The sequence below is a fragment of the Danio rerio genome, chromosome 24 (assembly GCF_052040795.2).
Source record: "Danio rerio strain M-AB ecotype USA chromosome 24, GRCz13ab, whole genome shotgun sequence".
NCBI lineage: Eukaryota > Metazoa > Chordata > Actinopteri > Cypriniformes > Danionidae > Danio > Danio rerio.
In genome coordinates, this window is record NC_141044.1 from 32,979,618 (window position 1) to 32,997,500 (window position 17,883).

The 17,883-nt window shown below is 32.2% G+C and overlaps 1 protein-coding gene across 2 annotated transcripts in view; it reads right to left on the minus strand.

Moving 5' to 3' along the window:
- vav3a (vav guanine nucleotide exchange factor 3a) overlaps window positions 1-17,883 on the minus strand; it is a 160,869-nt gene that overhangs the window by 88,907 nt on the left and 54,079 nt on the right. For both annotated transcript variants that reach the window (XM_087309779.1, XM_087309778.1), the window contains exons 3-4: window positions 4,344-4,402; window positions 4,187-4,252 (exon numbers count right to left, since the gene is read on the minus strand). In XM_087309779.1, coding sequence (XP_087165905.1) covers window positions 4,187-4,252; window positions 4,344-4,402 — 125 coding nt within the window. The remainder of the gene's footprint in view (window positions 1-4,186; window positions 4,253-4,343; window positions 4,403-17,883) is intronic.

The window sequence follows — 17,883 nt, forward strand, 5'->3', positions numbered from 1 at the left end:
ATGGACGCAGCTCTGCATAGTTTAGCTTCAACCACCTCCAACTCATACCTTAATAATCTCTAGTAGTCTTGAACACCTTGTATATTTGGATCAGCTGTGTTTGGTTGGAGCAAAACTGTGCAGAGCTGCGGCCCTACAGGAACTGAGTTTGAGAACTACTGTAATGCTATTGACCTTATTCTAAAATGCGGAAGTGCGCCTGTTTTCGCGATTGTCTTAGAACTTCCGTTTCAGTCGCCTATGGGAGAAATGACTAGGAATAATAAACGGCAAAAAACGGTCAAACTACTTGCTCTACAAACAAATGTTTGCATGACTATACAGACCAAGTAGAATAATATAATAAGAAAGCAGGGGTGCCCAAGCTCATTCCTGGAGGGCCGGTGTCCTGCATACATAGTTTACCTCCAATTTCCTTTAACACACCTGCCTGGATGTTTCTAGTATACCTGGAAAGAGCTTGATTAGCTGGTTCTGGTGTGTTTAATCAGTGTTGGAACTAAAACATGCAGTTCACTGGCCCTCCAGGACCAAGTTTGGGCGCCGCTGCTATAAAGGATTTGGCAGAGAGATTAATAAGAATTCTGGCCCAGATTTGGCATAACGTTGGCCCAGCAGGTGTTCATACAGTACTGGCATACAGCATGTGGGCCAAACAAGGCTCTGCTTTGGCAGAGGTGGCACCATCTTTAAAGCAGCACACAAGACCTGGGCCAGATATCAAATGTAGAATTAGACCAGATATTAAATATTTAAACGTGGGCCACGTAAGTTTGGCCTATCTTGACCCACTTTTAAAACACATTCAAATTATTTTTGAGTAAAGAAAAAATTCTACCAATCGGGTTGCTTCGAGAAAAAGCTTGGCCATAAAGCTAAATGCTTCATGGGTTTATCAAATTCATTGCAGTCATGACACCAACATATCTGACCCAGTTCAGACCCAGTTATGTGTTTTTAGCTTGGCCCAGATTTGGTCTATGTTTGGTCCTTTTATAAAAGCCAGACTTGGTCCAATCACGTACCGTAATTCACAACTGTATGTGAGCCTGATTGTGTGGTCCAGATCTGGGCCAGAAAGATTGTGCTATGTGGGGTGTGCTTTTTACACTTAAGTTTTAATACTCTGTTTAAAACCAAACCAAAACTGCTTGTTTAGTCTCATAAAGTTAACTCCAAATAGTACAAAGCTGTGACCTTGAAATTTAGAAAATTGTAGGTTGTTCTGTAATTTTAGGCAATCATTTGGTTACAGAGAGAAAACAAATTTACTCTAAAGCTGAAAAAAGACAGCACAATGTGTTTAAAAGGCTTAGCGTATCCGATATACTCGAGAAAAAGACTCTTCTAGAAACTGCTCACGAGGGGCTTTGAAACGATTATGTTTCCCTTGTCTAAATTAAACACGCGGTTTTCAGCTCGAGCAAAAGCAAGAGCCAGGAGACATTCTAGCTGAGTCAGGCCCTAAAATCTCTCAGACATGTTCTCCAGATGCCTGTAAACCATGGAGAGAGAAACTGATGTCTTTTCCGAAGCATGTCTGTAGTTTTGAATCTATTTCGAAACGCCTCGTCTCTGACAGGGACAGAATGATACTGGCAGATCAGCCACTGGGGGAAAACACTCAGCAAACACGTTTCATATGAACAAACCATCAGATGTGGAAAACAAGCATCTTCTAGAGGCCTCGTGTGTGTGTGTGTGTGTGTGTGTGTGTCTGTGTGTGTGTGTGTGTGTGTGTGTGTGTGTGTGTGTGTGTGTGAGCACAAGAAACAGATGTGATGTTGTCGAGCCAAAACACAGTGACAGTAATATTTGCTAAGCATAACATCAAATCCGAACAGACACTCCTGCTACTTGAATAACTTTTGTCGTTATTCAACGTCCTGAAAAATTATGGTTTGTTACTCAGCAGAAAGACCTTTCATAGAATCACATACTGAAGGATTAATGTAAAAAAAAAGCTCTTAAAAGGAAAGTTATACCAAATAACAGTGGGCACCTTGATGTCAAAACAACCAATAAACCTGTCGAAAACACTAAACCTTGGCTTCTATTTGACATTCAAACATTGATGCATTATTAACCACCAAAATAATAATACAAAAATATGAAAAGTATAAAATAGGAAAAGTTTTATTCATCTGAAAGCCTGAATTACACAATTTTGTATCCATATAATGCATGTAAACTAATTTAATGTCAAAACGGGCATCAGATTGACATCTAAAATTGGCATCAAATATCTGTCAAAACTGCATCAAATTGACATCTTAAACTGATATGGACACCTTGATGTAAAAACAACCAATAAATCTGTCAAAAATGCTAAATCGAAACCTTGACATCTATTTGACATTCACACATTGATGCACTTCTGATCAGCAAAATAACAACACAAAAAAAAAATTATAAAATAAAAGAAGGTTTATTCATCTGAAAGCATCAATTCCAAATTTGGATTTTGTATCCCTGCAAAGCATGTAAACTAACTTGATGTCAAAATTACATCAAATTGATGTCTAAAATTGGAATCAAATATCTGTCAAAACTGCATCAAATTGTCATGGGCACCTTGACATCCAAACATCATCAAAAACCTGTCAAAAATAATAAATTAATTTGATGTCAAAATCTTGACGTCTATTTGACATCCATACATTGATGCATTTTTTACCACCAAAATAATGACATTAAAAGTACTTTAAAATAAGAAATGTTTTATTCATCTGAAAGCCTCATTTCCAAATTTGGATTTTGTATTCCTACAATGCATGTAAACTTACTTAATGTCAAAATAACATCAAATTGACATCTAAAATTGGCATCAAATATCTGTCAAAACGATATCAAACTGACATCTAAAATTGTTGTGGGCACCTTGATATCAAAACATTATCAAAACATGTCAAAAACGCTGAATCGATTTGATGTCAAAACCTTGACGTCTATTTGACATCCACACATTGATGAATTTTTTACCACAAAAATAATGACATTAAAAGTAAAATGAGAAATGTTTTATTATGTTTTATAAAAGCCTCAATTCCAAATGTGGATTTTGTAACATATTTTGTGTTCAACACAAGGTGTAGAACCATTAAGCAGTGAGCAAATTTTCATTTTCAATGAACTATGCCTTTAACAGTGCAAGGAACTATTGCTTTTTTGAGTTCTACAGTCGGTAAGCAGTGCCAGATACAGATTTCTGATGGCCCTGAGCATAGATTTGTGAGGGGCCACGGTCAGTGTGTTCATAAAAAGCCCAAAAAGGACCAATTCTTTTAGATCAGTATCAGTGCACAGTAATTCAACAAAACAAGAGTGAAAATGTTACTACGGTGAAAGATTTATTGCAAATAATATTTTTAGAACTATGCCAAAAAAAAAAAAAGATAACATTTATTTTAGCAGAAATTACAGTAAAAGCAGTCATATTGGGAAATGTTATTACATTAAAAAATAACTGTTTTCTTTTTTTTAATGTGTATTTTTTTTAGCAATTCATTCCAGGAATGGAAACATTGAAGTTTTTTAATCATTACTCCAGTCTTCAGTATCAAATCATCCTTAATATAATTGTAAATATGCTTATTTATACCCCAATTAACATTTTTTATTATCATCAAACTTAAAAAAAAAAAAAAAAGCTTTTCTGCTTATTATTTTTGAAACTGCTAGGATTTTCGGTGAATATAAAGAAAAAAAAACAGTTTTTTATCTGAAAAGGCGTTACTTGTAACTTTTACATTTCAATAACCCTTTTAAATCCATGTTCCTTGCAAATAAATGTTTTTTTTTGTTCATTTTGTTTTTATTATTTTTATGTCTATATGGCTTTTTAAATTTGTATTATTTTACATTGAAGATATATTAAATGAAAATGAGACTAGCAGCTAGTGTAAATTTTATTATATTTATATATATTTAAATATTCCCAGTAAGTAACATCAGTTCAATTTTAAACATTTTAAATTTTATATTTGGTTGTAGTTAATGACCCTGTTACAGGGAACAGCATGTACAGTATGTGCAATGACTCAATTTGTCAACATCAATGCATTAAGAAGCCCGAGGCTCCTGTAGCTCCCTAAACAGACAAAGTATCATACAGTGAGCTGTGGGTTCAAACATCATCTCATTTCTGCAGAAGAAGAGCATCAGTGGACACAGAAAAATGACTCACTCTATCAGATCCTCAAGATGGTTATAAATGTCTTCATCCTCAACACTCTCTTCTGTGGGAAACGGCCTAGAATAGAAAGGCCCGGACACAAAATATACATTATTTATCAGCTCTCTTATAAAAGTGGAAATAATTCACTTGCTCTTTTTAAACATACCTTATTCCAGTCTGCTGTGCAATGTGCGTATGAGAGAGTTTGGACAGCGTGTCCATAACCTAAGAGAAAAATAAAAATTAAATTATCACCATTTGTTAAACAAAGGAGTATATTCAAAGTCAATATTGGAGCTACACTGCTACTTATTAATACATTTATTCATACAATCCATAATAACTGATTTTAATATATTACATATTGTTGTGTGTTCATATATATATATATATATAAACAGTTCTGTCTGGTTCTCGAATCTGATTGGCTGATAGATGTGTGATCTTCTACAATAACAGCACTCTTACAGCCTTTTCACTCTTGTGTATTACTCCGCCCACATAGAGTGCCAACAGATCAATACACTCACTAGATTTTGAAAAATATTGCAGCTGTTGGACAACATAATGACTGTTAATGACAACATAATGACATAATGACAACATAAAGTACTTTTGAGGCTTTTTTAGGCAAGAATGTAGTTGTTTAGATTGCAACTATACAGTTTATAAGGATAGTGCTTATTTTAAAAATGTATAATTTTGGAGATCGGCAACCAGTCATACTTAGGCAATTGCGCCACAAAATGGTGACAGAGTAGTGTAGCAGTGGCAGAGTAGCAGTGTGATATTGCTTATATATGATCCAGAAAACTTAACCTTAACCATTTATTTAAATCAATCAGAATTCTCTCAATATTAATAAAATAAATATACAAAAGATTTCACATTTATCATATTTTTTAATTATATAATTGTAGGTTCTTTGTTTTATTCATTATTTATGAATCATAAAACCTATTCTAATTATTAATTAATATGTAATTAAAATAAGTTTGATTAATAGATTACATATAAACACAGTATACTTTATAGATAATCGTAAAATGGCTATAGAGACAAAAAATCTGAAGTTATAATAACTAAAGTTGTGAGATGAATCTTTTACATGTTGTATCAGCATTTTATAGCATATGATAAGAACATTTGTGAAAACATACTTGATAAAACAAACTCTGATTGGCTACTGCATTCATAAGCTCAACAGAAATGTGTGTGATTTGTTATAAGTAGACCCACACAGAATCTGCACGCACAGAATTCAGCAGATTTTAAGCCTATCGTTGATTCTGTTTATTTACTTGTGTAAATGTGTGTAAATTCATATTTATTCAAATTTAAAATTAATTTCAGTAATATTACTGACTATTATGAAAATATTTCTGATTTATTTACAATATAGTTTGTAAAGTAATATTTTCTGTCTTTTAGTAGATATATTATATGAGAGACTTGCTTTAAAGTCGATCTAATTGGATTTGCATTATAAACATTATACAAATTAAAAAGCTATTACTTTTTTATTTCATATATTAGGGTTTTAGTTATGATACTCCCAAAATCATAAATCGGCAGCGTTTTACCAATATTCTGCGCAGAAATAGCAAAAAATGTCCGCAGATTCTGTCTGGTCATAGTTATAAGGCTCAGCACTGCAAAAGTGTAATGCTACAAATCAACATGTTTCATACATTTTCAAATTTCATTCATTTTCAAACATACAAAAATATACAATATATTTAAAAACATGTCAAATAAAGATGTTTACATATACACATGCTTCTCTTTTCTATTTAACCTATTCAACCTACGACCATTTTCTGAAAATAAATACTCTAATTGATACTATATTCTTTGAAATCATCAAAACATATCAGTAATTTATCAAATAAAGCACAACTGCAAAACAACATTCAGACTTTAAGCAAAAAAATACATAATTTTATGATAATTATTATAACTTACAATGCTATTTAACAACTAAATAATTGTATAAAGTGCTCAGCATAAATGAGTAAACCCCTCTCAAAACTTGTGTATATCTAAATGTATAGGGGGCTATGCAATTTTATATTGCATATATTTTATATTTATATATTTATAAGTCTAGTCATCACTGAAGGCAAATCTGGAGCTAATCTAACAAAATGACTCACAATAACATGCCAAAAAAAAAAAAAAACCACACAAATGTAAATGTTGGGGGAAAATATAAGATAAACATGTAAATAGTAGAGGGGGGGGGGGGGTTAAGAGAAACAGTATATGTATATACCATTTAGTATTTTTTTTTTTTTGCATGATTTTTAATGTATTATTTGTCTCTTAAGATTTTTGGTAACAAAAATATTATTTTAATAAATATATATTTTTAGATAATTTGTTTTGTTCTAATGCATCGAACATTTAAATTTTTTTTTTCTGTGCAAATAACATAAAAAGGTACAGTGATAATTATGTTTATTATGCATTTAATAACCTATTTGTTTTCATGATAAAACCCATTCACGTATTATATAAAAAATATTAATTTTAAAATATATCTTATACCAAAAATAAAAAATAAAAAAATAGCACCGCATCATTATCTCCAGCAGAGGTCAGTGCTTATCAACATTTCACTGCACAATCAACCCCTGACACGTAAAGAATCAAATATGCATCATTTGTGCTCTACAATTAAACAAACCACTGAACATTCATGCAGCTTTCACTTTAACACATTCATGCGTGCCACATTTCATGATCAACTCATGCACAATTTTATTTACACAGGTGTCCAGATGTAAACAAATAAACATGAACAATCAGAACACAGTTAAACATGCTAATTTGGCTTCCTAATATTGGATCATTTTCAGCTGTACAGTACTATGGTAACTTCCATATCTGTGCTGAGCATATTGGAATACACAGCGCCTGAGGAAGATGTGTTCAGAAATCAATTGCAATCACAGCAGCTCAGCTTTAGTCTGCACTGAGTTAGAGCATGAAGAGCGAGTCAAGCACCAGCAATCCTGCACCACTTCACTGAGAAATGGAGAAAAGATCTGATTCCATGCCTATATGCAACCAGCACATACTGTATGTTGATGAGAGTCATTCATATGCATTGACAAAGGTGGAATTGATTAGTCATTATGGACTTTTGTGAATGAATGTGTGGATTTTCTGGTGGGGGCAATTTCATAAACTGAAAACATTATTTTAAACGATTTTGTTACTTAGAAATTATATTCACTGGAAGACTTTTAGAATACTTATTTCATTTAATCTATTTTACTTGTTAAAATTACTGCATATAAAAGAAAAAAAAAACATTTATTTAGAAGACTAAGAAAAATGACAAAAATCATGAAAAACTTCACTTATATATATATAAAAATTATTAAATATAATTTTATAATAATTAAAATAATTGATTATTAATACAAATATTTAATGCAAATTTTATTGAATATTTAGAAAATGTAAACAAAAATTTTTGATCAACTGAATTGTATATATATATATATATATATATATATATATATATATATATATATATATATATATACATACATATATATATATATATATATATACATATATATATATATATATATATATATACATATATATATATATACATATATATATATATATATATATATATATATATATATATACATATATATATATATATATATATATATATATATATATATACATATATATATATATATATATATATATATATATATATATATATATATATATATATATATATATATATATATATACATATACATATATGTATATATATATATATATATATATATATATATATATATATATATATGTATATATATATATATATATATATATATATATATATATATATACATATATATATATATACATATATATATATATATATATATATATATATATATATATATATATATATATATATATATATATATATGGAAAAATTAAGGAAAATTTTACCAAACCATGAAAAAAAAAGTCTGCAGGGATATTGCGTACAGTCACTTTAAGAATAGTGCGGCTCTGATATGGTTTCTCTTTCGCATGTCTTTTGATTCTCAACTCGTTTGTTTATTACACAAATGAGGATTAATATAAATAATCACTAAACATCGCACTCTGACACAAATGTGTCAGATCATTAAAGTGTATTTGATCATTAAAGCGCTCACATTAAGATGGCGTTAGATGTGTGTGCTCTGCTCGTCTCCGAGCCTGTCCGGGGCTTGCGCTGCACACACACTCCAACATGCTGTCTTTCGCGCTTTTAAAAATTATGAACGATTTGAATGTTCATCAATGAATGATGCGGATCACATGCTGCAAATGTTACATTACAGCACATGCTTTGTCATTTTCACTTGGAACTGAGCTTTGCAGAGCAACAATTGTGTACAACTGGAAAGGGGGCGGTATATGATGGAATAATCGTTTATCTTGATTAATGGTTTTTCATAATTGTTAGAAGCCGAAATCGAAACTGAAACTGGATTTTCAATTAATTGCACAGCCCTACCGCTGTGTACGTTTTTTCAGATCTCAAATTTAACTCTCAAGTGCCAATAGTACCAGCTATTCTCACCTAAATATAGCAGAGACCACTGTCGACTGACTGACTGACTGACTAACCCGAACCTCCCACCCACCCCCTTCCCTAAACCCAACCAATAGTGTTTTCAATAGTACAGATTGACTCGCACACCACCTTCCCTAAACCCATCTGACAGTGTTCTCAAAAGCAATCCAGAAAAACAGCCCTCACCGCTGTCTGATTTTTACCACGGTTTAAGATCTTACCACATTCTCACTCTGTTATTTACTTGTTTATTTAATTTTTTTGCTTTTTGTTTTTGTTTTACCTGCTTTCTGGAACCATTCTTCACCGCACTTTGACCCCATCATTGCAACGATCTCGCTATACGTATCTCTGGCTACATAATTCATGCTCTCCAGAAATATATACAGGGCTACGTATTTACAATGAGCCTGTGTTGATTTTTTACAGTGAAGAACCAAACGCAGAAGCAACGATCAGACTGGTTATTTTTTTATTTTAATGGATTAACTTGCAAGGATTATTCGTTCCCCTAAAGAATAACAATGTGCGCTATCAAAATAAACATTGTCAATTTAGATTTCACGCAGCCTTCTGTTTAATTTCTTCATACATAACAGGAGAGACTTTTTTAATAAATGCATGCATGCTTGCTTTAGTTGTTACACATTTTGCATGTACTGTAGACCATATGTGCCTCAAAACTATGCATGTTAATGACGTTCATGCTTAAGCGACCATCAATAAGGTGTGTTGAACAGGAAGTCCAAAAAAATGAGCTGCTGCAAAATTAAGCAGCGGTTACTTTCACATTCTTGAGGTAACAAACTATAAAGCCGTGTTTAAACCTTTCGCATTAAAATATGCCAGAGCTTTTTATATACATACAATACGAAACAAAATTAAAGCCTTTCTAAGTGTGCTACTGGAAAATTTGACCGTCTGACATACTACTTTTAGAAAAGGGAAGGTGTATTGAGAGTTAAAGTATGACGATGGAACAATTGGATACAGATTTACAGAACCAAGAAAGAAAAGCCCCTTCATTTCCAGGATCTGTCTAAGAGTTTATAAGGAGGACAGGAACTTGTGGAAATGGTCTCAAACACGTGTTGTGCTTCAAAGAGCATGTAAACCCAGCAAAAGTCAGTCTGGATAGATCTGTGAGTTTCCTCAGGACTCCTGGGAAAAACATTTTATTATAATTATAATTATAATAATTCTAATAATTATTATAATAATAATAATAATAATAATAATAATTATTATTATTATTATTATTATTATTATTATTATTATTATTATTATTATTATTATTATTATGTGTGGGTGTGTGTGTGAATGCTGACTGTGGAATAAAACTGTTTTTGGTTTCTGTTAAAGGTGTGCAGAAAAGAAAGTTTTTCAGTTGGTTTGCAGATGCAGATTCAGTGAAATGACAGCAATACGATTTCGGTATGACTCGAGTTGTTTCTTGGTTCTAGTTTCATATTCTGAAAAAACACTGCAGTCTTTCTCATATATATAATTCAATACAAAACATAATATGATAACAGAGACATTGGAGGGGAAATAATAATAATTTTGACTTTTTTTTACAGAGTATTTTTAAGTAACCAGATCAAATCAGCATGTGCTATTTTGTAAGCAGCTGAATTTAATATTAAAATATTCTTTTTCTATTTTATGTGTATTGTATAGTCTATGTAATAGATATAATTTATTAAAAATTTTTAAAATAAATTACATTTTTGATTTTTTAAAACTATTTTTTAATTTTTGAAAAAATTATACATTTTTATAATTATTATATTTGTATAATAAAATAAAATAAAATAAAATATATATGGTTGAACTGATTAAACTAAATTGTCCTTAGTGTATGTGTGTGAATGACAGTGTATGGGTGTTTCCCAGTGATGGGTTGCAGCTGGAAGGGCATCAGCTGTGTAAAACATATGCTGGATAAGTTGGCGGTTCATTCCACTGTGGTGAATCCAGATTAATAAAGGGACTAAGCCAAAAAGTAAATGAAGTCAGAATTATTAGCCCCATTTGATTTTTTTTTTCTTTTTTTAAATATTTACTTAAAAATTTATAACAAACAAAGGATTTCACAGTATGTCTGAAAATATTTTCTTCTGGAGAAAGTCTTATTTGTTTTATTTCAGCTAGAATAAAAGCAGTTTTGAATTCTTAAAAATCCATTTTAAAGTAATTTAATATGATATAATATAATATAATATAATATAATATAATATAATATAATATAATATAATATAATATAATATAATATAATAATAATATAATGTGAATATACTATAATATATTATAATATAATATACTATACTATACTATACTATACTATACTATAATATAATATAATATAATATAATATAATAAAATATAATATAATATAATATAATGATATAATGTGAATATACTATAATATAATATAATATAATATACTATACTATACTATACTATAATATAATATAATATAATATAATATAATATAATATAATATAATATAATATAATATAATATAATATAATAATAATATAATGATATAATGTGAATATACTATAATATAATATAATGTAATGTAATGTAATGTAATGTAATGTAATGTAATATAATATAATATAATATAATGTGAATGCAATATAATTTAATATTACTATTTAATTCAATGCATATATTTTAAATGTTGTTTTTCTTGATATACAATATTTAATTAAATGTATTTATCATTTATTATTACATGACATGGAAATAAGTTTAAAAAAATCATTTAAAATCAAAAGTGCATTTGTAACAGATAATCCAGTGTTCACAAAAATGCCATTCATATAATCGCCCAATCGCTTATCAAACTGCAAAAGCACGTTTCCTGTCTGTTTCTCATCTCGTCTCAATCTGTCCTTTAACATCTCAAGCACAGAGCAGGACACACATCAGCTAATCAGATCCTTGTCTGACATCAACAGGCCATATACAAGGTCACTGGTAAGATCCATTCAAATACACTTACACAACAGTAGGTGTATACACACACGCACGCAGGCACGCAAACACACAAAGACTCAACACAGACACAGAGATAAAAGGAGTTTCACAATTACTGGACAATGTCAATTTATTTTTACCAACGTTATTTTTTGAACAACAGAAAACTAGAAACTGTGATATTAATGTCATTTCATAAGATGATTGAAATAACTCTGTTTGAAATAAATTTATATTTAACATTGGGAATATTTTGTAGGGATTGTGTTCATTATAAAGTATAATAAATCAAATTTGTCATGTTCAATTATAATTTAGCCTTTATCCACAACAGATCTAGTGAGCAAAATCAACTCTCCGGCCACTTTATGAGGTACACCTTACTAGTACCAGACCCTCCTTTGCCTTTTGAACTTCCTTAATCCTTTGTGACATTAATTAAAAAAGTTACTGGACACATTAGAGATTGTGGTCCATATTGACATGATAGCATAACGCAGTTGCTGCAGATTTGTCAGCTGCACGTCCATGATGCGATTCTCCTATCCCAGGATAGGGATAGGGACATCCCAAATGTGCTCTATTGGATTGAGATCTGATGACTGTGGAGGCCATTTCAGTACAGTAAGTAACATTGTCATGTTCAAGAAACCAGTCTGAGATGGTTCACACTTTATGAAATGGCGCGTTATCCTGCTGAAACTAGCCACCTGAAGATGGGTACACTGTGGTCATAAAGGGATGGACATGGTCAGCAACAACACTCAGGTAGGCTGTGGCATTGATACGATGCTCAATTAACACTAATGGGGCCAAAGTGTGCCAAGAAAATATCCCCCACAGTCTTACACCACCACCAGCAGCCTGAACCATTGATACAAGGCAGGATTGATCCATGCTTTCATGTTGTTGATGCCAAATTCTGACCCTACAATCGGAATGTCACAGTAGAAATCGAGACTCATCAGCCCATGCAACATTTTTCCAATCTTCTATTGTCCAATTTTGGTGAGCCTGAGTGAATTGTAGCCTCAGTTTCCTCTTCTTAGCAGACAGTAGAGCCACCCGTGGTGGTCTTCTGCTGCTGTAGCCCATCTGCTCATTCTCAAGGTTGGACGTGTTGTGAATTCAGAGATGCTCTTCTGCATAACTCGGTTGTAACAAGTGGTTATTTGAGTTACTGTTGCCTTTTTATCAGCTTGAACCAGTCTGGCCATTCTCTTCTGACTTCTGACATCAAAAAGGCATTTGCACCCACAGAACTGCCACTCACTGAATATTTTCTCTTTTTCTGACCATTCTCTGTAAACCCTAGAGATGGTTATGTGTGAAAATCCCATTAGATCAGCAGTTTCTGAAATACTCAGACCCTCAAACCTGGCACCAACAACCATGCCACATTCAAAGTCACTTAAATCTCCTTTCTTTCCTATTCTGATGCTCGGTTTGAACTGCAGCAGATCGCCTAGACCATGTCTACATGCCTAAATACACGAGTTGCTGCCATGTGATTGGCTGATTAGAAATTTGCATTAATCGGCAGTTGGAGAGGTATACCTAATAGTAGTCGGTGAGTGTAGGTTAACGTTACTTTGATGAGTTTATATCACAGAGCTCAATATATTCATATAGCTAAAATAAACCTCGATTTACGATCGATCCAAATATGGTCAATTATGGACCCTTCTGATTTTAGGTGTATTTTATGGAGTAATACAAGAGTATATAAAACTTTTCTTAGATTATATCCTTTTACTTACCTAAGCCATATACCTATATAAATATCAGAACTTATTAAACCAATGTAGTACTGTATATGGCACCTTAAAATCTAACACACTGAGACAATCATCTAAAAACGCTATATTAATTTCACAGCACCTTTAAAATTGCGAACAATTTTCCAAGTTTTTTTTTTTTTTTCCCAAACGTAATCTTGACACTTAATTTGGACATTTGTTTTAAAAAGACCCTACTCTGCCATTTTATAACAGATTTTTTGTCTTTAACAGAAAGCCCCATTAATAGCCCCATTAATCTGCTTCTTTAAAGAAAACGGTGCAGTAAAAAATCTGTTTATTCCCCAGTGATAGATCCTCCATAACAAACACTGTACTGTGATTTTGACACTCAGTATAGTAAATGTTAAATTATGAGTCTGCAGTCAGATGTTAAGCAGTCTTTGTGGTCTACTTCAGGGTCTCCGTCGAACAGCAGAGAGCATTTCCTCGTTTAAACTCAACCGAGAGGCCATTATGGCTTTCAGACTTTTATATCCACTCTCTTATCTCTGTCCTCTTTGTGGTTTTCCAGGCACGTTCCTGAAGCCTTGCTTACTTTTACTCTGCATGGATCAGTGGAGCTTAATATAATGTCATCCGCAGATCTCAGAGGACACATGACTGACATTGGTATAAAAGCTGTTCGACTGTCAAGGTGATTTCCGACATGACAGCGTAATGCATTTTTAATCTAGCTACATTTATTTCCATTTTTATGCACATTATTTATTCATTTCGCTTTCAATGTTGTGCCGTAATTACAGCAGAGCTCAGGCACAGTACAATGCAGCATTATCATTAATGAATGTAAGATATAGTAATGTGCATATACAGATCTTTTAACCTGGACAATGGCAGGAGCAGACAGGATGAGAGATCCATGATGGCTAAAATATGAACAGTCACCATTTGCATATTTAAAAGCTTTCATGTAATAAAGACATAGCCGGTTATCATTAATGTCTGCTGTCCACAGAACTCTAAACACAACTACTGAAAGCTCACTTCGCTCAATTCCTTAAAAAATACATCTGATTAAAAAAAAAAAAAAAAAAAACATGCAAGCAATTGAATATTAAACTAGGTAGGGCAATTATGAAAAAGTTCATCTTTTTTCAGCAAGCCACCTAATAATCGCATGTATGCACAAACAAACACACACAGTATTTCCTATAATATTTTCTCTTCTGGAAAAGTTCTTATTTCTTTAAACTTGGCTGCAATAAAATCAGTAAAATAAGTTTTAATGGTGTTTTCTAAATAATTTTAAGGATTAATAACATTATAATATTCAAATGAGATATACAGAAGAATGCTAGATATAAAGACTTACAGTCATTTTGTTTCTACTAAGAAAGTCAGTGGCTGTTTTTTTTAACATGCTTCAAAATGTCTTGCAGCAGATCAATAAACTCACTGCAGTTTGACAAATACCGCAGCTGTTATACAACATAATTTCTTTTTGAGGCTTTTTAGGTGAGAATGTAGTTGTTTTGATAGTAACTATGCAGTTTATTTAAAAGTATAGTGCCTATTTTAAATATTGATAATTTGGGAGTTATCGCGCGTTAGCATCCGTCAGCCTGTCATACTGAGCAGAGCAAAAACGATTGTTTCCAATTTAAAAAGATTTTTAGATTAGAGGGCTTTTTTATACACACAATTGTGTCGTCAAACTTTTGTATAAACTCAATATCACACTCGATCCTGGATTAACATCTTGGTTGATCCTGGAACATAATTTCTGTTGGAAAATGTATTCCCTACCTATTCCCATTCCTAAACTCAACCAAAACTGTAAATTATTCCCAAAATCAGAGGGGAATAATAGTTGGATAACAATCATGTAGAAGTGCATAAATCTAAGAGCAAGCCTAAACATAATTGGTAAACGTATCCCTTAATTCTGATTGGCTGATTGGAATGTTGTTCCAGGATCAACATAGATGTTAATCCAGGAACATGTCCTACTTGGTGAAATCAGGTTGGCGATTAGGCAATAACATATTTATTTTTGTAATAAAAGTCACATGGACATCTTACTGCCACTTTATGACCTTTATTAAGAAAACCTTTTTTCTCTCTCTCTCTCTCAAGTTCAAGTTCAAATTCAAGTTGCTTTATTGGCATGACATTAAGTACATTATTGCCAAAGCACTGCAAATATGAAACATTAAAACCATTGAAAAATTAATAGTAATACAGATAAGATATAATGACACACACAAAAATAAAAAAAAAATAAATAAATACAAAAAAAAATACAATACATTTGATAAATATAATAATAATAAAAATTTTAAATTATTTAAATAAGATACATGAGTTTACATTAACCATTTCTTATGGTGTGTAGGGTGTATACATATTTTGCAGCTAGTCTAAATGTCAATTCTTCCTCTCCGAGTATATGGTAAAGTTTTTCTGAGTCATTTAAATTAAAAAATGAACTGATCAATGTTTCAAATTGGGGGAAAAATATTTCTCTAGTCGTGGTGTATTTGGGGCAAAACAGAAGGAAGTGTATCTCATCCTCTATTTGGTTTGTGTCACACTGTTTACATATTCTCTTTTCCTTAGGAGTCCAGGATTTTTTATGTCTGCCTTTTTCTATTTCTAGGTCATGATCACAGAGGCGATATTTAGAAAGAATGTGCTTTTCTTTTAATTGTTTTAATGATAAATAATTTGCCAACTGTGTGGTTCTATTTAGGGCCGAATAACATTTAAGTTTAGTCTGGAGGTTGAATTCAGTTTTCAGTTTTTCATCATAGTTATATTTTAATGTTTTGTCAATTTGTTTGTGAAGGTTTTGTTTGAGGACGGGTTCGGTTTGTGTTTTTTTCAGTAATTCAGATACCAGTGTGTTTAGAGGATGAGACACTGTAGGTTTTTCATTAGCCAGAAGGGCTTTATATTGGACAGACTGGGGGTCCAACTGATGCAGGTGCAGCCAGAACTGAACAGCTCGTTTCTGAATCTCCAAGTTTAGCGGGTATAAACCCAGTTCAGCCCTGCAGGCAATGTTAGACGTGTTTTTGTTTATACGTAATGTGTTTTTAGCAAATTCTAATTGTGTTCGTTCAATTAAACTTTTATTCCAATTTTCAAATTTTAATACTGGTGCCCAAATTTCACTCCCATATAGTAATATAGGTTTGATAATAGCGTGATATAATTTAATCCAAGTTTTAGTTGGTAACTGTAATTGGCCAAAGCGTGACTTTATGGCATAGAATGCTCTGCGAGCCCTCTCACTCAGGGTCTTGACAGCGAGACTGAAGCCCCCAGAGGCAGAGATCTGGATGCCCAGGTAAGAGTAACTGCTACAATGCTCTAGAGCTTCTTCTTCTTCTTCTCTCTCTCTCTCTCTCTCTCTCTCTCTCTCTCTCTCTCTCTCTCTCTCTCTCTCTCTCTCTCTCTCTCTCTCTCTCTCTCTCTCTCTCTCTCTCTCTCTTCTCTCTTTCTCTCTCTCTCTCTCTCTCTCTCTCTCTCTCTCTCTCTCTCTTTCTTTCTTTCTTTCTTTCTTTCTTTCTTTCCCAGAAGAACAAAAAATGTTTTCAACTTCTTTTCATACTGACACTTCTCCCAACAGGTCACAAGAACATCTGCAGATCAATTCTTTAGCAAAAACATAAACCTCATGAACAGGCTGAAATTTACTTTCTGGCCTTAAGCCCCGTGTTTGCAATATCACAGATTTTTTGGCCCGTTCATCCTAAACTCCATGCCAATGTTCTAGGAGTGGAAAACAACAGTGCACAGACAGAACCAGAGCTCACGTGGAAACATATTCTCAACAAGTCCTGAGTAATATTTTAGCGGAAACCCCAACGCTAACACTGATCTAAACCAGGTGGATCCAATCTGAGAGGAAACAGCTGCTGTAATGACCTACATAATCATCTCAGCTCATTTCTTGTAATGAAAAATGATAATGTTCATCCAATGAATCTGATTTAAACTGTGTGCTATATCAGAACTGATAAAACACAAAAATCAACTTATTAAAATAACTTGTCCCAGTTTACATGCAAACCAATAACCAGGCAATGCCATTAAACTGCATTTACTTAAGACTTTATAAATAAATCAGTTTATTTCCCAGTGCAAGGCTCAAATTTGCGGCGCATATGCGCCCAAAATGTAATCTATGCGACCTCATAATATATTTGGGTGCATTTGTGCGACTGCATATAATAGTTGTAGTGCGACCTGTTTTGATTTTTTTTCCAAAAAAGAGCTGAATTGGTTTTCCCTGGTTCATATTAGCTTTAAATCACTCAAGGTTTTCCACTGTTAGATGACAGGGAGCTTTTGTGACTGTGGGA